General features: G+C 34.8%; 1 protein-coding gene across 3 annotated transcripts in view; it reads left to right on the top strand.

The window, feature by feature from the left end:
• gbe1b (glucan (1,4-alpha-), branching enzyme 1b) overlaps positions 1-24633 on the top strand; it is a 252713-nt gene that overhangs the window by 145708 nt on the left and 82372 nt on the right. For all 3 annotated transcript variants that reach the window (XR_012390607.1, XR_012390608.1, XM_068213679.2), the window contains exon 12: positions 3147-3318. Coding sequence is in view for 1 of the 3 variants with exons in the window: in XM_068213679.2 (XP_068069780.1) it covers positions 3147-3318 (172 nt within the window). In the remaining 2 variants the exon portion in view is untranslated. The remainder of the gene's footprint in view (positions 1-3146; positions 3319-24633) is intronic.

Raw genomic sequence — 24633 nt, 5'->3', positions numbered from 1 at the left:
AGTGTAGCTGCTTATGGGGCCATTCACGTATTGCATCATTTGTGCGCAAAAGTTTGTTATTTCCAATTGGAGGCACATGGCTTTTGCAAACATATTAGGAGTGCATATTGCACATACTCACATTTTCCAGGTGTACCAGTTGAAAACTGCTAGTCACGGGACAAGGACTGATCGTTCAGCTTCATGCTTTGTATACACATTTCGGTAGACTAATCACCTCAGACAAACACAGAACACCCAAACACTGCAGTGCTTTTGCATAATATGAGTGTCAGTGGTTACAAGTATCCAGTTTTCTTCATGTCTTTTGTGTTAAAATAAGACAAACAGGTTTGGAACAAGTGAGTGATGAAAGAATTGTAAGTTTTGGGCGAACACTTTAGGTCTTTTGAATATGTCAAGCTGCTGTGATTAACTCATTGTAATGTTTTTAAGTGAATATTAAATTACTGAAAGAGATGCAGTTTATGTTGTGTTTTTATAGGTATATTTTATATGTTTTAAAAGAAACTTCAAAGTAAAACAAATAGTAATCTGATTACTTTTTACATTAAGTAATTAGCAATGTAATCAGATTACAATTTTCCAGTAGTGGTTAGTAATTGTAATCTATTATTTTTTTAAAGTAACCAACACTGCTCATATATGTTTGGAACAATCTGAGGGTTTGTAAGTAATGAATAAACAAAATTAACTAGGTGAGCTATCCATTAATTAAGCCATTATACCCTATTTGAATTTTGTTTCTGTTTTAAAAAGCTAAAAAATATATTGATTTTCCACACAAACTAGGATGATTTTATCAGGACAAACTGTATAGTGATCCTTGTTAAAGTTTTATGTTTTTCTTTTTTGCACATAATACCTCTTATATAATGTGTAATGAATTGGTTTGTGGGTGTAAAAAGTCTGTAGTACAAAAAAGTCAAATGTTTCAAGGATCAAAATGCAGTATTGCTTTTGAAAAGACAGAATTCTGAACTTCCTGAAATTAGTCCTCTGTAATTCTCAAAAATTCTTTTTTCAAGGTTTGTCACAGATTTGCTTAATGGCGGTCAATGTCGGCTCCCGATTAACATCTACTTTGACTTTGAAACATTGTAGTTGTGGCTAAGGCCTGGACAAGTTTGGTTAATGTTGTCAGTATTTTGAGAAGCTCTTGGATATTTAAAAGCAAGTTGACTTTGGATGACCTTTAAAAGAGTGAGGAGTGACTTTAAACTGATTCGCTTAAACTAAACATTGTTACTGTTTGTTGCTTTACATACAAGTATCAAGGATTGAAGTAGTCACAATTTGAAGCTTTGGTTAATAGTAGAAATTATATCATTTATTAAACTCATGATTCGATGAGATTCACGATTTCAATTTTATAATTCGATTTTAAAGGCTCTATCATACACCTGGCGCAAGATGTAATTGGCGTGATTTGTTGCTATTTTTAGTCCAGCGTCACTTTATTATCACTTTTTTTATGTCATTTAAATAGCATTTGCACCTCTTTGTGGACTCATGGGTGTGCTGGTCTAGAAAGGAGCTGTGTTAAGGTGCATTGTTGGCGCATTGCTATTTTGAGGAACTGAAATATGCTGTGCCACTGACCAACTACAAGCAGGTCTAAAGTCCAACACAGAGTGTGTTAGTATGTGAGTTCAAATCCGTACATATAATTTAATACACACAGGATGTAATGCAATACACAGATATCTTTATGCATAAAAAATTAAGGATTAAAATGTTACAAAAATGAATATCTTCTACATAAATACAAAAACCACTACCTCCATGCCTTCTTCATCTCTGGGGGCTTTTTTTTTTTAGTTTATTCATAACAATTTGTTTTGTATAATGTATTAAATAGTAGTAGTAGTATTTGTTATATGTATATTTATATTTGTTTAAATAAAACAAGTTTAGATTTGTCCACCTGTTGGTTTTTGGTGACATGCATTACCAAATGGGGCATAAGAATAGGTTGTGTGTTTGGATATAACTCAGTTTGAGTACACTTCATTATTATTGTTCATTTATTTGTTTGCTAAAAATTAGAACTGAATGAAGACACAGTTTTGAAAAGAATCTTTGCACTTAACAAACAAAATGAAATATGTAGGCTAATGGGTGTCTTCATTGGAGTGGGTACAAAGGAGTTAAGCAGAGTAAAACTAAAGTAAAGAGAAAGTAAAGAGGCGGAATGGAGGAGGCTTATGCTTTATCCTCACTGTAGATGGTCTGTTTAACTGTTTTCTCACTAGTGAAGCATTCAGTTTTTTTCACTTACAAAGTCCGCTATGTAAACTGACTCTCAAAGGGAATGGGATATGAGACTCTGATTGGTTTAATGCATGTTATGCTCAAAACAGACCCATAACTCGTTAAAAGAATGAGCACAACCCTGTTAGACCATGTGCCGGGGCACAGAGCACATTTTTATATTCTTAAAATAGCAAAAGTAGATTAGGACATGCCCTTAATGCGTTTGTGCCATGCGCTTTAGACTTTGTGCCTAGAGCCTTAAATTAGAGCCCTACATTTTTGCTGCCTGTTTAGTATTTTACAAAACTTAGCTTTTACAACAAAGCCGTAATGATATACTGTAAGTGACAAAAAGTCTATTATATAAACAGTTTTGAACAGTAGTGTTTCCAAAGTTACCACAGTCATCAAAGCCACGCTATACGTATATACATTTATTTATACATTCGATTTTCCAATGTGTTGCTAATAATAAAGCCCTAGATTATAAGAATACAATACAAATGTGTCAGCTGTTGCCTTGGTAACGCAAGTGTAATATTATAAATGCAAACAGCGATATCGATGATCAGGTATTTTTTTTTTTTTTGCACTCATTTTAACTGATATTTACTATATTAAATAACCAAACAATAAACACCTGAGAGAACAGGTAACAGCAGGGTTGCCAGCTTTTCAAAGCAATTGTAGCCCAATCATCAAACAAACCTAATAAATCACGAATCAAATTGAATTTTGATGTAGCACTTGTATCGTATACTGTTTCCCAAAAGCAAGAACGACCAGTTTAAAGTTATACATCAAGCAGTAAACAGATCACCTTGTGTAGCGTTTGTGTTTATAATGTTGGTCTGTGTGTTTTATTTATTTATTTATTTATTCATTTTCAGGCACTGGTGGGAGACAAAACGCTGGCCTTCTGGCTGATGGACAAAGAGATGTACACCAGCATGAGCGCTTTGATTCCCATGAACTCCATTATTGATCGGGGCATCCAGCTTCATAAGATGATCCGACTGCTTACCCACAGCCTGGGAGGAGAGGGATACCTCAACTTCATGGGTGAGTCCTTGCAAGATGCATTAATATGTAAAAGAAAAAAATGTGTAAAAATATGGGTTCACTGTTAGATTTAAGGTGCAAGATCCGTGCTTTACCTGTTGCTGTTTTTTCTTTCTCATTTGGTGTGTTGTTCCTGTTGTGTTTTGGGTTTTTGATTTGATATGGTTTTACGTTTACATTTGTTTTTGTGTGTAATTTGTTTAGTTGGTTTTGTAAGTTGTGTTTGTAGTGTCTTTTTACATTTATGTTCCTTTGTTTTTGTTTTAGCTGGGAGTTGTTGTTTGTTTTGTTTCTTTTTTTTTATTTGGTTTGTTACATTTGTTGTTTGATTTTGTTAGCGGTGTTGTTTTAGTTTGTTGTTTTATTTGTTTATGATGTTTTTGTGTGTTGTGTTTTTGTGGTTCTTGTTGTTGTTTTGTGTCGGTTTTCATTTGTTTGTATCTTTTACTTAGTTTTTTTTTTTTTTTGTTATTTTCGTTTTTGAATTTTTTTTTTTTTTTTTTTTTTTTTTTGGTGTCCATGGGAAGAGAAGAGATTAAAGTTAAAAACAAGAGCATAGTGAAACATCTATCAAACCAACCCCTACATTCTTATCATAATAATGTTTACAGTACATGTCAAACTCTGGGAGAAGAAATTTCAAAGCCCCACAAAGTGACGTTAAGCTGTCAGCCAGCTCTTTGCAACTTTCTCATGTTTGCCCACTGAAGCTAAGCAGGGCTGCGCCTGGTCAGTACATGGATGGAAAAGCTAGGTTGCTGCTGGAAGTGGTAAACCTGCGGTCTGTGTGGGTGCTAACACCCCAGTATATTGAAGGGAACTCTATACTGCTCAGTAAGCACCATCTTTCGGATGAGACTTTAAACCAAGGTCCCAACTCTCTGTGGTCATTAAAAATCCCAGCATGTCCTTCAAAAAAAAGAGTAGAGATTTAACACTGGCATCCTGGCCAAATTTTTTCTACTCGTCTCTGTTCATCCTGGTCTCCTAACTATGCCCATTCTATAATTAGTTTTATCACTACATTGGTCTCCTCTCAACCAATCAGCTGGTGTGTGGTGTTCGGTCTGGCGCAGTATGGCTGCCGTCGCATCATCCAGGTGGATGCAGTACACTGGTGGTGGATGAGGAGATTCCCCCCAAAAATGTGTAAAGCGCTTTGAGTGTCAAAATTACAGTAAGGAGGTATTTATAACAGTAATCATTCACTTCCATAGTATTTTTTTCCTACCATGGATGTAAATGGTTACAGGTTTTTACTTCAAAATATATTATTTAGTTTTAAACAGAAGAAAGCAGCTCGTACAGGTTTGAAAACAGTTAAGAGAAAAAGTAAATGGGTGTGCTGTGACGTAGCGTAAAACTGCAAGTGACTGCACGTGCTTTCCGAAGGCAAGGTAGACCTGCCAGTGCCAAGCTGTCCACATCCACGGACCAATGGCACACAGTATTTAGCTGTTCATGAAGGGTCGTATGTGTTTGTTTCCATGATCCACAGGGTTTGTTGCAGGTTTTGCCCCACGATGCTGTCAGGGCCGAAACAGTAAAGCTGTTTGTGTGCAGCAAGCATTTTTGTCAGGAGAGCAGTACGAGAATTGGAGAATGGCGGACATTGTATTTTATCAGGAGTTAGGTCACATTTAGACACATTGCCCTGCTGCTGTGTTTGCCTAAATTCTCTAGAGATTACCAACAGGGCTAATGGTTAAAACAGACACGGGCATAAGACCTGCTGCACTGAGTCTGCATTCAGACCTGGGGATTGAGGGAATAGTCCTCGTTTATAGTGTTTATATAAACACAATTATTTTTAAAATGAAATAAATTGTGGTAATGTGTATATAAAATTATGAATGACAAATGTAGCAGGGCATTAAATTACTGTTTATTTCCTTGCATTTAAACTATAAAATCATTTGTCGTCTTACGGTTTGTGTCTCATTTTGTGAGTCGATTGACAACAGCTCCCACCCCTTTCTCCCCTGCTGGCCACGCCCACTCCTGCCCTTTGATTGCGGAACTCCACATCCATTATGATACATCTTTTGAAAAAATTCAGAGGTAGACTTGAACCGAAATTGGGGCATTTCATGGCACTTTAATTCGTGTAGTGTGTTTTGATTTAGTGTGTTTTTTAATGGGTTTCTTTAGTCTGATGCATCATCAGCTGTCTGTAATATTTATGAAGCACTCAATATTACTGAAAGTTGTTCCACCATCAGCTTTCTCAATAGTAAACCCTAACAGTGTACTAGCCCCACCTGCTGACCAGGTGTTGATGCTGTATCACCATATAATACAAACACTAAACTAACCACTCATATCAGTTGACAGAAAGAGACTTTTTCCCCTATGTTCAAATCATACACACACACAGCTGAAATGCCACAGATTGTCTTGTGTTTGTGAGCATATGTCCAGACGGAGTTCTGTTATTGTTTTCTGCTCCTCTTGTTTTGCCAATAGCGCTAACAGTAATGATAGCTACAGATGTGAACACTCTCTGCTCTTCACTCGCTGGGTTTGTGTAGAAAGCTTTCGTCTGCTCACTGAAATTACTCAGCTAATGGTGTTGTGGCTTGGTAGAACATACACTTTTATCCTTTGTAAGCTAAAGGAGGAGTGTGAAATGTAAAGGGGCAGCGGTTATGTGTGTGTGTGTGTGTGTGCGCGCGTGCGTGCATGCGTGTGTGCGTGCATGTATGCGTGCGTGCGTGCATGTATGCGTGCGTGTTCAACATTTAAAAGTGAACATTTAAGGTCAACATTTAAAGTGGATCAACAAAGTTATTATAATATTGCCTTATGACAAGAATGGATGTTGTTCAATACTTTTAAGATTTTGATGAAAGTTTTTGATTCATTTTATATGTTCATTAGTTCAATTATTGGTTCATAGTCAGTTTGTTTGTTAGTTTGTTCATTAGTTAGTTAGTTAGTTAGTTAGTTAGTTAGTTAGTTAGTTAGTTAGTTAGTTAGTTAGTTAGTTAGTTAGTTAATTGGTCGGTTGGTCAGTCGGTTGGTTGGTTGGTGGGTCAGTTTGTTAGTTTGTCAGTCAGTTAGTTAGGTAGTTTGTTAATTAGTTAGTCAGGTAGTTTGTCAATTAGTTGTTCAGGTAGTTTGTAAAATAGTTTGTCAGATAGTTTGTTTGTTCGTTTGTTAGTCAATTATTTGTTAGTTCATTAGTTCAATTATTAGTTCATAGTTAGTTAGGTTGTTGGTTGGTTTGTTTGTTAATTTGTTCATCGATAAGTTTGTTAGTTAAATCCTTAGTTTGTTAGTTAATTAATTAGTTAGTCAGTTAGTTAATTAGTTAGGTTGTTTGTCAGTTTGTTTTTTGGTTAGTTTTTTAGTTAGTCATTAGTTAGTTGATTAGTTAGTCAGTTAGTTAGTCATTTTTTGATATTTTATTTGTTAGTTTCTACATCAGTTAGTTTGTTGGTTCTAGTATTAGTTTGTTAGTTCTTAAATTAGTCATTGTTTGTTTATTAGTTAGTGAATTTGTTAGTTAGTTTGCTAGTTAGTCACATAATTAGTCAATTAGTTTGTTAGTCAGTGATTAGTTATTAGTTTGTTTGTTTGTTAGTTAGTCCCTTAGGCGGTTAGTTAGTTTGTTAGTTCATAATCAGTCAGTTAGTTTGTTCATTTGCTCAGTAGTTCTTTAGTTGTTTGTTTGTTAGTTTAGTTATTAGTTTGTTAGTTAGGTAATTAGTCGATTTGTTGATATGTTTGTTAGGGTCTAATACTTTTGACCTTAACATGTTTTTGAAAAAATTAAAAACTGCTTTTATTTTAGCCAAAATAAAACAAATAAAACTTTCTCCAGGAGAAAAAAATATATTATCAGACATACTGTGAAAATTTCTTTGCTCTTTTAAACATAATTTAGGAAATATAAAAAAAAATAATAATAATAATTCAAGGGGGGGGGGTAACAATTCTGACTTTAACTGTGAGGGGGCTTGTAAATAACTCATGAAAGAATAAAGTTACGTTTAAAACCAAGCACACCATTCTTTTTACTTGTGTAATTCCCAATAATTCTAAACTAAACCAGACATGTATATGTATGTATGTATGCGTGCGTGCGTGCGTGCGTGCGTGTGTGAGTAAAACTAGTTTGGTTTAGTTTAGTTTAGGATTTAAAACAGTGAAAACAAATACTCCCAACAGAGGACAAAATAAATTGCTGGGTCCTAAGATCATTAACATTCATTTAGACCTGAAATACTCATTCTAAATAAACTTTAAGCACAAAAGGGATTAAGTACTAACAATTACCCAGGTTTCTTACATGCTTATTCATGAAATAAAGGACAAAATAATGAAAAGATAATTCAGCCTTTCAAACGAATCATCAAACAGGAATTTTAGGATTCTTGTTTCAGTAATTAATGATATTTTTTTTATTTATTTAATTACAGTTTGTATTTTAATACAAGTTAAAATTCAATACTTTTAGTCGTCTTTTCAGGATCTCTATTAAGTGAAGGGAACCAATAAGAAGCAAGAAGACAAAAAAAAAAAGGTAAATACAGAACGAGATGTCATGTCAGTGGATCAATGGCTGTGAAGTCATTTAGCCAGTCAAAGCAAGAACAAATTGTTTGAGCAAGCAAATCAATTCGAGCTCCCATCCAGCCACAGAAGCCCATCTATTTACTCTCTAGTGGCAGAAGATGCTCGCAAACTAAAAGGCCACAAAGAGATGACGGCCATGTTTGCAATGCAGAAAGAAGACGAGCGCTGTGAGGCACAGGCATTATAACACACTGCGAGGCGGCAATGAAACGGCTCAGTGGTTTCATCATTAAATCAGCAGGTGGAGAGTGAGATGAATGTACGCTTGACTTTCAGAGATGGAGAAAAACTTCTGGATCACCTTCAGACACACAGAGCGACAGCTGACTGTGTTCAAACTGTGCTTTTGATCAGACTGCTGGCAGAATTTGGTTAAATTTACATTAAGATAAAAAACAACCTGCGTATTTGTAGAGAGATTGCTTATGAAAAAAAAATGTAATGGTATGTGCTTTTAAATCTGATATTTATATCAAAATGATCAGCCCTCCTGTGGGTAATAATACAAATATTTCCAAAGTGTTACTTAATGGAGAGAAGATTTTTTAAAATGTTTTAGATGGTTTAAATATACATTTTTTACTAACTAATTTCTAACAACTAGTTTATTTTTACATTCATTCATTTTATTTTTGGCTTAGTTTCTTTATAATTTGGGGTCAACACAGCGGAATGAAACATCAACTTATCCAGCATGTTTTTACGCAGCGGATGCCCTTCCAGCTGCAACCCATCTCTGAGAAACATCCACACACACACTCATTCACACTCATACACTTTGGACAATTTATCCTACCTAATTCACCTGTACCGCATGTCTTTGGATTGTGGGGGAAACCGGAGCACCCGGAGGAAACCCACGCAAACGCAGAGAGAACATGCAAACTCCATACAGAAACTCAGCCGAGACCCAGCCGAGGCTTGAACCTTGCAACCTTCTTGCTGTGAGGTGACAGCACTACCTACTGTGCTGTGATTTTTTTTTATTTAATTTTTTTTATGACATATATATATTTTTTATTTTGACTTCAACTTTACAATCACAGGAGTAGCAGTATTGGTAGTGGTAGGAGGCGTAGACGGCTTGAGGCCACAGCTCAAGTACCTTAGTGTTCCACCATTGACGATATACAGCCATATCTCACTGCTACGAGTGTGATAAAGTCTGCCCAATAGCCTAATGATTACTGCGTCGACATATGGTGCAGTAGCACATCAGGGCATTCTGAGTTCGAATCTCAGCTCGAAGACGTTTTCCTAACTCCCTCTCTCTCTCTCTCTCTCTCTCTCTCTCTCTCTCTCTCTCTCTCTCTCTCTCTCTCTCTCTCTCTCTCTCTCTCTCTCTGTCCAACTTCACTTTCTGTGTCAATACTGTCCTATCTAATTAAGGCAAAAAGTCCAAAAATAAATCGTAAAAAATAAAAAAGATATCGCATTTATACAAGAGTTTGACGGCATAATTGTGTATATAAAAAAGAAAATCAAACAAGGAGAATCTAAAAATTATTTTGTATGAGGAACTACTTTATTAGATTTTTAATGTGTATTTCATATGTTGTTTTGTGGGTGTCAGCAGAACTTTTTTCTAAATCAAATCTCTACTTATGGAGACATTAAATGTAATTATAATATTTTGTAATGAAGGAATAAAAGTTTTTTTTAAATAAAAAAAATATTTTTTATTACCTCTCTTAGGTTAAAAAATATTGCCTCTGTTAAAGCACTTGAATTATTATTGTTATTGTTCCTTTTAATTTCATGAAGGATAATACTTTTGATTTTGACAATTGTTTGATTTATATAATATAAATTGTACAAAAAAAATGATTTTAATATTTAACAACATTTTATTCACTTTAAGATTTTTTTATTACAATCCAAATATTACTGAGCAATATTGATTGATTGCACATGCTTACTATGTTTAGGGTTATAATTTGGGTTAGATGTAGGTTTATTTGCATGTAATTATGCATAAATAATTAGAATTACAATAGTTATTACATGGAACATGTGTAACAAGGACAACGTCAAATAAAGTGTCACCAAATACTTAAATACATGGAACTTAAGTGACATTAAACTATTTTGTTTACATAATTTTAAATTAGTACTATAAACTGTCATCATTACATTTGGCAGTACACTTAATCCTTATTTCACAGGCTACTAGAAGTAAAACAATATGTAACACCCCACCACTTAAAATCAACACCATTGATTGTGGATGTCTCAATGAATGTTTTATGAGGCACGATGCTCTCTTCAGGTGCAAGAGTTCTTAAGTTCATCCCGGACGAGCCCCTGGTTTATCAAATCTGCCAGAGTAAAACTTGCGTTAACCTATAGACCAAGGTACACACATTAATTTAAATATCTTTTTTCATTTTTTATATGAGAAAAGTGGTATTTAACTTCACAACGAATGAATATTTAAGCTCAACAATCTTTAGTTTGACAGCTGAAATTAGTCTTGAACAATTCAAATGGCCCTTAACTTTGCAACAACAGACAAGGCATTATAAATTATTGTCAACGAAGCATCCTGTAATGCAGAAATTCAACTGGAAAAACAATGAAAACAAGGTAAAGAGTCTGGAAACAATTAATAAAATACAACAAAATGCATAACGTTACATTCCCACTCCATAAAATAACTAATACTTTGATTTTAATATGATTAAGACAATACTCTGATTAGAAGTCTACCGTGGAAACAGATATTTCTGATGACTTTAATTTGACCAAATTCATAATTGAATTAAACAGAAAATGCAATAAAGACATGTGGAGTATTCATAACTTAGTGGCATTATTGAAGTGCAGTACAGACATTTAAACATCTTAAACTATTAACGTTTTGTAGTACTTATTGCTACATATTTCAACGGGATGCACACATGACAGCTGAAAAGAAGAACAAAAAGAATGGCTTCAGGCAAGAGAGCACATTTTTAATGCAAGCGGAAAGCAATGACTATATGAGGATTCTTTGAGAAATGGACATTATGAGGTGCCTTGAAGTGAGTTTGTCACGGGGGCATGAATGAAAGCTTAGTGAATGAACTGACAGAGCTGGCCTGTTGCTTTGAAACTTTTATCTGCTGTCATCTGGCACATATAGTGTGGGAAATTTAATGCAGTTGAATGAAACGCCCAAACTTTCATATGGTGTCATGGTGAACACTGTTGTTGCGTTAAATGCTGAAGGAAACTAGCGTTGAATGGTGATGTGATGATGTTAATCAAATTATGTACTATAACCTGTAAAATGGGAACATGAAATGAACATTCATCAGATTAAGGCAAATAATTATATTACTGATGTCAACGTAGTCACTGTTGATTACTGGATATATATATATATATATATATATATATGTATGTATATATATATATATATATATATATATATATATATATATATATATATATATATATATATATATATATATATATATATATATATATATTTTTTTTTTTTTTTTTTTTTTTTTTTTTTTTTTTTTTCAATTGGGTTACAAGATATCCTTTCTTATCTCGGTCAAGCCCCCATTTATTTTCTTGTGTCTGCTCAGTTAAGACACAATAATGAAGAAATAATTATGGTTATGTCTCACAGTAAGCCATGAGACCAAAAATTGAGCCAGTGTGAAACACATTGTTATTTATTAACTGAAGAGATATACATAAGCAAATTAGTAATGAATGACATCAGTAATGAATGACGGAATATCCTTCCAACAATTGAAGGTTTTTGTGAAATTAACTACATATTAATAACTGCTTAAGCTAGAAGTTTGTAGCCAAAATGAATGCATCTAATGACATTAAAGGGCATTGTACTGGGTGTTTTCTGTAAATCAGGATTTTAAAAAGTACATAATAATAATTTGACCAAAAGACTGAATTAAATTAAAATTGAATTAAAACTAAAGTATCTTAAAAAGCTTTAAGTGTTTTGTTTTGGACCCTTCTATATAAATCGAAGTATGCAATTTAATTAACAGATTTTCCCTGTTTGTTGAACAAGGGATAATAAATAAAAGACACAAACACACAGCGTTCAAAGATAGAGGAAATGAGCGTAATTGACTGGAGCTGGTGGTAGTCATGAAGTCCAAAACCATTTCCTGAACAAATGACTGCTGGCCTGTTTTGATATTTGTCATGATAAAGCCCAGAGTAACAGCATTTTCATTATAGTTTTATTTAATGTTAAGAGATGACTTGCTTTCAGCTCTAAAATGTGTGTTTTGTTTGTGTAAGATGGAAGGGGAGGATAAACAACTAAACTGATTGGTCTCTGAAAACGGGGTTTTATGTGATTCAGCTATAGGTCATTGGGATTAATCCTGAATCACATTTTAAAAGGATCATCTCATCTAGCTCACTGTTTGCGTATGCTAATGGCTGCTCTCGTTTTCCAGACAACCTTGTTTCAAGGGCAGCTCTCGACTATTGCTAGTGCTTTAAATTGAAAGACCAGGCCTGAAAGACTGTCGTCTGTTTTCATTGATGGTAGACGTTGTCTCGTCTTCATAATAGGTTGTCTGCTTAACAGAAAGGTATTCATAAGATGTGACTTTTTTAGTATGTATTTTAATTCTACCATTTTTAAACCTTGAGTTTAATGAGCTTGGTAATTAAATTGTGGCAAAATAAGGTATTTTTATTTTCAGGCTAAACTGTTTTGTAAGACTGAACTTATTGACCCAAACAGTAATATGTAATTAGGTTATCTCTTGTGCCAAATGTAGGCTGTCAGCACATAATTTGTACAATGCACAACTGGTAAACTTCAGTTTTTATTAATTTTACTAGCAACAGCCTCAAATTAGTCTAATGAAACTAGCCGTGGCTAAAACTAATAAAAGAAAGAAAGAAAATGTTATCAGTGTAACTACAGTATAATTCAAACATGGGGTGCTATCATACACCCAGCATAATGCAATTGTTGTTTGCTAGTTTTAGCTCTGCGCAAAAGTCGTTTTGACGTGTTGCAGCACGCTGTCTAAATAGCAAATGCATTTGCACTCATATGTACGCCCATAGGGGTTCTGGTCTAAAAAAGGAGGTGTGTTAAGGCGCATTGCTGGCTCGTTGCTATTTTGAGGAACTAAATACACTGTTCAATAGACCAGATCAAAGCAGGTCTATAGTTCAGCACAGAGCGCGTTAGTTGTGTGCCTCGCTTACACATTGCTTAATACACACGGGGTGTACAGCAATACACAAATATCTTTACAAATGGAAAAGAATTAAAAGATTAAAATATTACAAAAATTATTATTTTCTAGCCTACATAAATATAAACACCACTGCCTCCATGCCTTCTTCTTGGTGGGCTTTTTGTAGTTTATTCATGACAATTTGCATTTAGATAATGTTATTATTATTAGCAGTATTATTTATTATATCCATATTTATATTTGTTTTATAAATAACCAATCTTAGATTTGCCCACCTGTCAGGTTTTCGACCATATACAGGGCACAGCATGTGGGTGTGGAAATAACTCAGTTTTTTGACCACACTTTGTTGTTATTGTTCATTTATTCGATTGCTGGAAATTAGAACTGAATTTAGATATAGTTTTAATACAAATCTTTGCGCTTAAAATTAATTATTATATGCTAATGGATGTCTGTGCGTAAAACATGTTTTCTTATCTACAAAAGTGAAAGTAAAGAATGGGGAGGTTCATGTCTCATTCTCGTGCTGTAGATGATCTATTTAACTGTTTTCTCGCTAGTGAAGCATTCAGTTTTTCCACTTACAAAGTCTGTCATGTTAACAGCAAACGTGCTGTGGCCTGACGCAGGTGACTCTTAACGGAAATGGAAGGTGAGGCTCTGATTGGTTTATTCTAAAAAACACATATAACTCATTAAAAGAGAATAAGCTCAACCCTGTTAGACCATGCGCCATGGTGCAGAGTGGAATGTTTCGTCCTAAAAATAGCAAAAAGTGGATTCTTACACCCCCTAATGCTTTTGCGAGCTGTGCTTTGGACTTTGAGCATGGATTGTAGAAATAATACCCTAGGTCTTGCTACACCAACAGTAATTGGCAAAAACTTGTTTACCCAAACAATGCTGTGTAATTATTTAATCTCTAGTGCTAAATGTAGGCTGTCGACACATATTTTGTACAACTGGTAAGCTTAATTTTATTTCATTATAATAGCAAATATTTTTTTCAAATTAACCAAATTAAATTAGACATGGCTTTAAAAAAAAAGAAAGCTAAATATTATCTATATCTAACATTTTGTCTTTCATTCCATCTATTGTTTATTTTCCATTCAATGTTTTTCTTATCCATCAATTTGAAATCTGTCTAGTGTCCCTCCGCCCCTACATCCATCCATACATACATCCATCCATCATTTTGTCATTCATTCCATCCATTTTTACCTATTTTTTATCCGTCAAGTGTCTTTCCATTCATCCATAAATCTATCCATCCATCCTTTATTTTGTTCTTCATCCCATCCACTTTTGTCCTTATCTATCTTCTTGTCTATCTGTCCAATGTCCGTCCATCCATCCATCCATCCATCCATCCATCTATCATTTTTGTAATGATTCCATCCTATGTTTACCTATTTTTATGTCTGTCAAGTGTCTTTCCATCCATCCATAAACTTATCCATCCATCCTTCATTTTGTTCATCCCATCCACTTTTTTCCTTATCTTTTTACTTGTCTATCTGTCCAGTGTCCATCTGTCCATCCATCATTTTTTATCATATTTTATTTTTTTTATCATTCCATACTATCTTTACCTATTTTTCTGTCTGTCAGGTGTCTTTCCATCCATCCATATATCCATCCGTCTATTCATCTATCCATGATTTTGTCTTTCATTCCATCTATTGTTTATCTATTCTTCTGTGTCAAGTGTCTTTCCATTCATCCATACATCATTTTATCATTTTATCTATCTATCCATCCATCATTTTGTTCTTCGTTCCATAAAATGTTTTTCGTATTCATCAATTTGTCTATCGGTCCTGTCTTTCCATCCGTCTGTCTGACCTTACGTACATCCATTCATCAATCCATTTATCCATTCATCCTTTTTTGTTTTGTTGTTGCCTTGGCTGATTTACATTCTAAACCCAATAGATACATAGGTACAAGACTCAAACGACCAGTAGGTGGCAACAACACCCCTCTCTAAAACAGTGATTCCTTAATACATTAATTCAAGTGATTTTCTCAAACAGCTGATTCATTCTGAAATGAAGTTCATAATTATTCATTGACTCAGTTAGTCCAAGATTTATTTTACTCAGAACGAAACACTGCAGCACCACTCAGAGATAGACAAAAGTGTTGCTCCTGCTTTGTTTGGAATAACTGACAATAACAAAACAGCCAATGTTGTGCATCAATGTAATTCGCTCAATATAAGCATTTGAATTTGATTTAACCAAACACTTCCAAAGTTTTTGCAAAGTGCTTGGCATGTCATTGTTAAAACACTAAGTACTATATTTTTGTATTCTGTAAAATCTATTATCAGTAACAGAGTGGTTCCAGCAATAATCACGATAGGCTTGTGCTCATAATTAGATTTTCTGTAGCTGTATTTAGCCTATGTGTGCGCACTTCTCCATCCGTGTCTATTAAATCAGCTCTCAATTGAGTATCTGTATACTGTAGCTTTGCACCATGCAGAGTTTTTATTTTTTATTTTTATCCAACTTTTAATCAAACGCTGACTTTGAAGAGCTTTACCATGACGAAGCAAACACTAAGCTTTGACTACACCTTCTGCTTCACTTCTAACTGTATTACACACTCTTTCGCCTGCATTGAATTTCTCAGTGTGTGTCAATTGGGAATCTCAACTGCCAGCATGAGGCTTGCGCCACAATACAGCGTTCGGGCTCCGCCAGGCTCACGGCTTCAAGGTTTCAGACGCTTTGAAGGGCCGATGTTCACATCTGACCACCTTGAAATTAGCTAATGTCAGTTTCATAATCCACCGGCGTGTCGGAGATTTGTTGTTCTTACTGTAAGGCTGCACAAAAAGAGCTGCATGATAAGTGCAGTTCGTTTCAGGAAAGTCTGAAGCAGATGGATAACAGGAAATATATGCGTAGTGAGTTTTATTTTAGCAATTTATTAAATCATTCGTGGCTTTTAAACAGCTATGGTAGGATGGGTTTATGTGTGGCTGAAGGCTGGAGTATCAATGCTGAAAATCCAGCTGTCCGTCACGGGAATAAATTATATTTTAAAATATATTTGAATAGAAGATTGCATTAGGAATATTGCATTTTTTTACTGTATTAAAAATCAGATAAATGGATTCTTAGTGGCTTAAAGGCTTAAATGTAAATATTTTGCTCAGTATATCAGAAAATCAATTGTAAGATGTGTCACAGTAACGACACGTATTAATGGCAAAGTTGATCGATTAAATTTACAGTTTTTATAAGTCGTTACAATGTAGTAGAAGTTGTTTTTATGGCAACATTTTAAACCACTTCAAAACAAAATAAGAACAAAACTGATTATTAATTTAGAAATTTTTAACATTTGGAAATAAATGAGAGTTAGATGAACATTTTATTTTATTTATTTAGGTAAGGTCCTGGGCTTTACGTTAACACCCACCAAATGCGGGTAAATTTCAGCTCTGGCGGGTTAGACAGCCGCTGCCACTAGCCACTTTGGCTGGTTGGAAATTGAAATTTAATTTTTAAATTGTAGTTTTCTTACAAGCAGGGTTCGACAATATGCATGATTTTACAATCGAGAAGCAGCACGGCTGACAAAAATATCTGTGTTCGCGTGAGCAAAAAGTTTTGTTGAATTAAAAAGTGCACCTGTAAAGGTATATTTTTCTTATTTGGTCTGTTTGGCAAACCCTTAATTTTGAGCCCTGAAAAGTCGTGAAATAAAAACTGATTGCATTGCTACAGCCCATTTGCTCATGCACACTGAGCAAGCTAATACACAGTACACCCAAGAGGTTAAATGAATGAGAAGGCATGTGGACATAACATACTGTAACATCTAAATCAAGTAAAATAACATGTCAACGTCAAATTTATGCATACAAAATATATTTTCCCAACAAGAAAAGTGTGGCTAGTGAAAATGGTGAGTGGCTAGTAATGTTGAAAAACCCAATTCTAACATTTGTTCAAATAAAATAAACAAGATGTGCTTTATCTGCAAACTGACAGCTGTGTTATTCCCTCATTATATTAATTACAATGAGCAAATAAAAGGTCCAGAGTTCATTACAAGTTCATTTCAGAGTTCATTTTGCATTTGAAATCTGTTACTGAGCTATCACTGTCAGTCAAGCAAACCATCATTATTCTGAAAAAAGCAAAACCATCAGAGGGATAGCAAAAACATTAGGCGTGGCCAAAACTGTTTGGAACATTCTTAAAAAGAAAGAATGTACCGGTGACCTCAGCCACACCAAAAGACCTGGAAGACCACAGAAACTGTGGTGGATGAACAAAGAATAATTTCCCAGGTGAAGAAAACACCCTTCACAACAGTTGGCCACATCAAGAACACTTTCCCGAAGGTAGCTGTATATGTGTCAGAGTCAACAATCAAAACAATACTACACTCAAGTGAATACAGAGGGATCGTCACAAGATGTAAACCATTGGTGAGCCTTAAATCAGGAAGGCCAGATTAGACTTCTAAAAATGCATTTGCAGTGCTGGAACAACATCCTGAGGACAGATGAGATCAAGATTACCTTGTACCAGAGTGATTGGAAGAGAAGAGTATGGAGAAGGAAAGGAACTGCTCATGATCCTAAGCAGTGAAGCATGGTGGTAGTAGTGACATGGTGTGACCATGTATGGCTGTCAATGGAACTAGTTCTCTTGTATTTATTGATGCTGACTAAAGCAGCAAGATGAATTCTGAAATGTTTCAGGCAATATTTTCTGCTCCTACTAAGCCAAATACTTTAGGACTCATTGGACGTTACGTAACAGTGCAGAGGAAGAATGGCCCAAAGCATACTGCAAAAGCAACCAAACAAGTTTTTGAGGTAAAATAAGTGGAATGTTATGCAATGGCCAAGTCAGTCTCCTGACTTGAATCTGATTGAGCTTTTATTTCACTTGCTGAAGACTAACTGAAGGGAAAATGCCCCAAGAACAGGCAGGAATCGAAGATAGTTACTGCATGGCTGAGCACCACCAGGAATGAAACCCAGTCTCTGGTGATTTTTATGCATTCCAGGCTTCAGGCTGTAATTGACTGTTAAGGATTTGCAACCAAGTATTAAAAAGTAAAAGTTAGATTTTTGATTGTTTTTGGACCCTCAACAAGTGGGAGGCACATATGCAAGCTGTTGTAATTCCTACAGTGTTCACCTGATTTGAATGTAAATACCCTTAAATTAAAGCTGACAGTCTGCAGTTAAAGCACATCTTGGTTGTTTTATTTCACATATATTGTGTTGGTGTATAGAGCCAAAAATGTTAGAGATTTTAGATGTCCAAATATTTATGGACCTAACTGTATATGTCATGTATACTGTATATTTTACTTTAATACATATAATTACAGCAGACTACTGAGAGTTGGGAAACCAAGTGCTTAACTGTCACATGCGGCAAAAAAGCTTAGTGGCTTAAAATAATACTGTATTTTGACTTGTTGATGAAATAGGATTGGACATGTTGACAGTTTTATTGAGATATAGCCATCATGAAGAAACGAACATCTGGCTCTCTTACATCTGCTGTTGTGTGCTAATATGTACGAGCTGTATGTATTCAGGAAAATCCAGATTTACATACATGAGAGAAGCCAAACAAACTTCACTGTACTCTTTGGTGGAAGTTGCTTTTTCTGCTTTGTGAAGTTGGTGGAAGTTTTAGCCTGCCGTCATCATGTGTATGTTTCTTTGGGGAGTTAAATCTTTTTACCTGCTGTGATTGTTATTGTTCTAGCTCCTTGGTTAATTTCTCATTTCCATACGTACAGTGTTGAACAATGGCCGTATACAGGGATTTGGCAGCATTTTTAGCATCAAATAATACAAAGATCTCAACAATGAGGATTTCTTTTTTTAGTTGTTCTTGTTGTTGGTGAGCGCTGTTACTGTTAACTGCAATCTCTTGTGTTGATTGAAATAAAGTTTAAATCAAATAGAGATGTTAATAATGTGTAAAACAAATATATGAAATGATGTCCAGGCAGCAAATACAAATATAAATTGATTAAAATGTATGCTTGTGGGTGATTTCAGCCTGATCTCCCAAAGAAATGTACGCATTTTACATTTTGTCAGTTTAGAGGCAAATTCAGTCGTACATAAATGTTTGATTTAAAAAGGAGGCGTGGCACCAAACTCCACCCTAAACCCTACTGTCATTGTGCTGTCATGCTAAAATGTATGAATGACATGATTTCATACAAATTAGCCACTCAATCAAAAATATGTGAATTGTCATAAGATAGTGTTGGTGATTCCATAATTGCATCCATTTAGCATCTTCAAGATCAAGCTTCTAATAGTTTTTTTGAAAACAAAATTAACTTTAGTGAAACCGATTTCATTAATAATGCAAACTATTTATCTCTAAAAAATAAATGTTTGTATGTGTTTTTAGGGACATTTTGTCTTGGAAAATATTAACTTAAAGATTCCCACTATACCTATTTTGACTGTCTGCCTGCTCAATCTTACATTCTGCATAAATTATAATCAAATAATAAAGTCTATTTTTTATCATTTTTTTTGTTGTTTTTACTCAACTAATTTGTTAACATCTTCAACTAAAAACATTATTGTACAGTTATTGTCAACTATGCATTAGTTTAAATAATTTAATAATAATTACACAGTGATTTACAGCTTTATCAAAATAATCTTATTATACTTTGCATTATTGTACAGACGTAAGGAATTAAATGTATTGTAAATTATATATATATATATATATATATATATCCAATCCAATTTCCTTAAAATTATATGTCACAAAAAAATTTATGTATTTATGTAAGTAAATAAATAATTTACATAAATAAGAAGTAAATAAATAAATAAGCCAATAAAAAATAACAAAATAACAAATAAATAAATAAATTATAAACTAAAAATAAAGTAGTATACATTAATAAACAAAAATAAATAAACAGGCAGGCAAAAGCAAATAAACTGAAAATTAAAAAACACATCTAATTAAAAAATGTAATATTTGAAAGATGTTAAATGTTTCTTAGATGTTATGTTCATCAACTAAAGTACCACTGCTGGTGGCATTTTTACAAATTATTTTACTGTCAAATATGATTATCCGTTCATTCAAATTTTTTTTATTTTTGGCTTAGTCCCTTTATTAATCTGGGGTCGCCACAGCAGAATGAATCGCCAACTTATCCAGCATATGTTTTATTCAGTGGATGCTCTTCCAGCTGCAACCCATCACTAGGAAACACCCATACACTCCCATTCACACTCGTAAACTACAAGCAATTTAACTTACCCAATTCACCTATACCGCATGTCTTTGAACTTGTGGGGGAAACCTGAGCACCAGGAGGAAACCCACGCGAACACGGGGAGAACATGTAATCTGCCGGGGCTCAAACCATTAACATTCTTGCAGTGAGACGACACCGTCCTGCCAAAATGTGATTAAATCTAATATAACAATCTAAATATTGGTATCAAAAAGATCACCACTAACTAAAAAGACTTGCATGGAACAGAACTGTTAAATTGGATGAAATATCTGTAGCGATCTTTAAACATGGTGGCTTTATAATCAGGAGTGCACATACAGTAAGTGGTCTGAATTGCATGATGATGGCACTAGAGAAGCACTTTTTTGGGTCCAAACACTCCAAATCCCAAATAAAATTCACATGTCTGAATGCACATGGTAAGCTGGTGAGGTTTCGCACCCATCTTAGTACAGCACGGATATGTGTGACTTCTTTATGGAACAATATGAGGCAAAGGTGCAAAAAGTAATGACCATCCATGACACAGAATTTAGAAAAGTTATTCTCAGAATCAATGCTTAGAATTAGAAAATTACGCAGTGCCACGGTCTAGTTGATAAAAGTTAGATAACAGCTCGAAGTGGGGACATTTACCTCTCCAGGCATCATCATAATAGCTGAAATTGGTAAAGTGAAGGCGTATGTTTAGTGCCACGCTGGGAAATCGACAGCCATCTTTCAGAGGAGGAGCACCATCTGGCACTCGCCAACCATCTCTTTGAAAATTAATCTTAGTCTTTTGAATGCTGTTGTAATCTTCAAAGCCTTCAACACCAACTGGATCTGCATCAACAAGAGCCACAATGCTGACCAATAACACTGTCTTTGAGATGTCCAATACCACAATAGTTTCATCAATAATAAAGTGCTCCAAAAGAGTGTCTTTTGCATTCTCCATGCCATAGCAACCAACAGAGTGCTCAATCTGTCTGGCCCCATCCATCCAATGGAGAATGATTTGCATTGAGGAGATGGAGATCAGGTGGATACTCTTCCCTTGCAGAGACATCTTCAGCTCTGGCTAAATTGGGATTATGTGCCTCGGCCTACATCTTTGCTAAACATTGCTCCAGGAGTGATTTGATTGCATATTTCTAATGATAAATCCACTAAAGGGCACTGTGTACAGTTTTGACAATCTGAAATGTGTTACTTGTGGTATGTTTTGTTATGCGTTTATGGTGCACATCTTTATTTACGCCCATGAAAGGCAAGACTTATTGCATTATAAACAGTAAACCTCCCTAATCTCAACCAAAGGCACCATACTGTGGGAGAAAAGTGCATTGTGACCACATACTTTTACCTTGATTTTACATTGCTTTTATCTCTTTTGTGGAACTGTGCTTTAACAGATTCATACCCAAGCTCTTTGCATCACTTGTACGACACTGTCAGACAAACCAGACAAACTAATCAAAACAGAAAAGTTTTCCATAAGGAGATTAATCGGCAAGGCATATTTTTCAGTTACAAATCAAAGACACTGTCACTGTGTAATAATTCTTTTGTATTGTGTAGGGCCTCCTTTTGTAGCAGATACAAGTCCTGCAAATTGGCCAGAGGGATTTTGAGTCATTCTTCCTGCAGAATGGTGGTCAGGTTACTTCGTAATCCTGGAGGAGGAAAGCATTTTCTAACTCGTCCCTCCACCCCAAAACACCCCAAAGTGGCTTGATAATATTTAGATCTGGTGACTGTGCAGGCCATGGAAGATGTTCAATTTAACGTTCATGTTCATCAAACCACTCTGTCACAAGACTTGCTGTGTGTAATGGTGCATTATCATCATGATACATGATATATAATAATATATAATGGGTGCACATGGTCCTCCAGAATGGTTTGGTAATCCTTGGCAGTCATGGGTCAATCTAGCATAAGTATTGGGCCTAGGGAATGCCTACGGAGACTTTTGAAGATGGAGGAGAGTTGCTGTTTTGATTTATGTAGAGCTGTATGACTTAACAAATTTTGAATTTTACAATATTATTAAATATTTAAATTATACCAATATCAACTGCAACATTCCTGCACAATACCCAGCTGATTCAGTTGTTGCCAAGCAACTTACAAAAGCGCACCATGCTTATTTTTTTCTTGTCAACAAATAGGCAGTGAGTGCGCCTCATATTTTTGGAACAGAAAAGCTTATTCGATGTGATCAGCTCTTTAGAGCTCTAATATGTCAGCCATAACGTTGTGTGCAATATTTTAAGCAAAATTCTGCTAATACTCTGCTAATTAATCCTTTACACTCTTTTGGCCACTAGCCTGGTGAAATGTAGCCATTAAACCTCCAACACTAAATTTGCCAGTGTTTCAGTTTCATTGTCCAATCCCTGTTCTTCAGAGTACATTTCCCATTTTCACCAACCATCAACTTTCTGTGATGGCTTTGGGCTGAATACATGTACCAGTACGCCCCAAATGTGTATAGTGACTGAGCCTCCACATACATATGTGTTACAATAAATGCAGACCACCAGAATTTAACAGAATTTAAATTAATCCAAACCAACAAGGACCAATCAGACCTGGGTTAGGGCCACAGTGATCGTTCTCAATACAGAAACCCCAAGTAATATAAACTCTGATTCAGTGACCAGACTGTAATTGATCTGAGGCCCAGCAATCTTTACTACTCACCTTAGGCCTTCCTCCCTGTCCAGCTCTTCACAACACATTTTCTTCCTGCCGGTTTACTTTGCCCAGTGACACTTCTTTTACTGCTGCGTAATTTATTTCATTAGAAAGCTCTGTCATTCCTTGTGTATTTCACCTCACCCAGGCATATATACAGTTGAAGTCAGAATTATTAGCCCTCCTGAATTATTAGACCGCTTGTTTATTTTTTCCCCAATTTCTGTTTTACGGAGGGAAGATTTTTTTCAACACATTTCTAAACATAATCGTTTTAATAACTCATTTATAATAACTGATTTATTTTATCTTTGCCATGATGACAGTAAATAATATTTTACTAGGTATTTTTCAAGACACTTCTATACAGCTTAAAGTGACATTTAAAGGCTTAACTAGATTCATTAGGTTACTAGGCAGGTTAGGGTAATTAGGCAAGTTATTGTATAACAGTGGTTTGTTCTGTAGATTATCGATAAAAAAATTAGCTTAAAGAGGCTATAATAATTTTGTCCCTAAAATGATGTTTAAAAAATTAAAAACTGCTTTTATTCTAGCCGAAATAAAACAAATAAGACTTTCTCCAGAAGAATAAATATTATCAAACATACTGTGAAAAGTTCCTTGCTCTGTTAAACATAATTTAGGAAATATTTAAAAAAGAAGAAAAAAATTCAAAGGGGGCTAATAATTCTGACTTCAACTGTATGTATATATATATATATATATATATATATATATATATATATATATATATATATATATATATATATATATATATTTTTTTTTTTTTTTTTTCCTCCATGGTCCTGTCCCCTTCATTCTCTGTCTGAATAAACAACTTACCTCATCAGCATTGTTGTGCCTCTGTTCTCCTACTTGTCAAAGCGCCTCCTTGGAATTCAATTACCCAACTGTTGTTTTATGATGTTGTCTTGTCAGCTGATGACAGATTCATTATCTCATCACTCCGCTTGACAAGACTGTCACAACGCTCTCTTTGCCATTTATTCCACTGCTCACTCTCAGCTTGCAAATCTATATCGGCTAGCTCTCGTCTCAGTCCTGCCTGTGATCTCCACTGCCATCTGCTCCAGACTCCAGCTCATCTCTGAGATCATCCTGCTGGAAAACACTCAAACCCCTGTGAAACAATGCATTGCTGCTGTAGAGTAAAGGCCATTTAACATCTGAAATGACTGGATGTTTATGCATACAGTGGCAGAATGTGGTTGTCAGTTGAGTGTGTGTTAAAAACAATACTGCTCTGATCACACATTTTGGTTAGGATTTTTTATTTTTTTTTATTTTTTTGCTGTCAGTCAATGACTTTGGGACTGTCAGCCTCTCCCAGGTTATGAAAAATGGCAAAGAAAAAGGAATGAGGCACAGTCCAAAATTTGTCAATCACTGGGAATGATTCTTAAAATATTTATACACATTTTTTTAGCAAAATATTTATATACTGTACACAAATTCATGACAGCTAAATGAATTATTCAGCATCTCGACTAGTGTTACTTCAGCTTTTTCATGTAGTAAAAGTTTTTTTTATTGTTATTTGGATTTAGCA

Source organism: Danio rerio, chromosome 15, assembly GCF_049306965.1.
Source record: "Danio rerio strain Tuebingen ecotype United States chromosome 15, GRCz12tu, whole genome shotgun sequence".
NCBI lineage: Eukaryota > Metazoa > Chordata > Actinopteri > Cypriniformes > Danionidae > Danio > Danio rerio.
The sequence above is the reverse complement of the archived record's forward strand: the minus strand, read 5'-3'. Positions and strand labels throughout refer to the sequence as shown.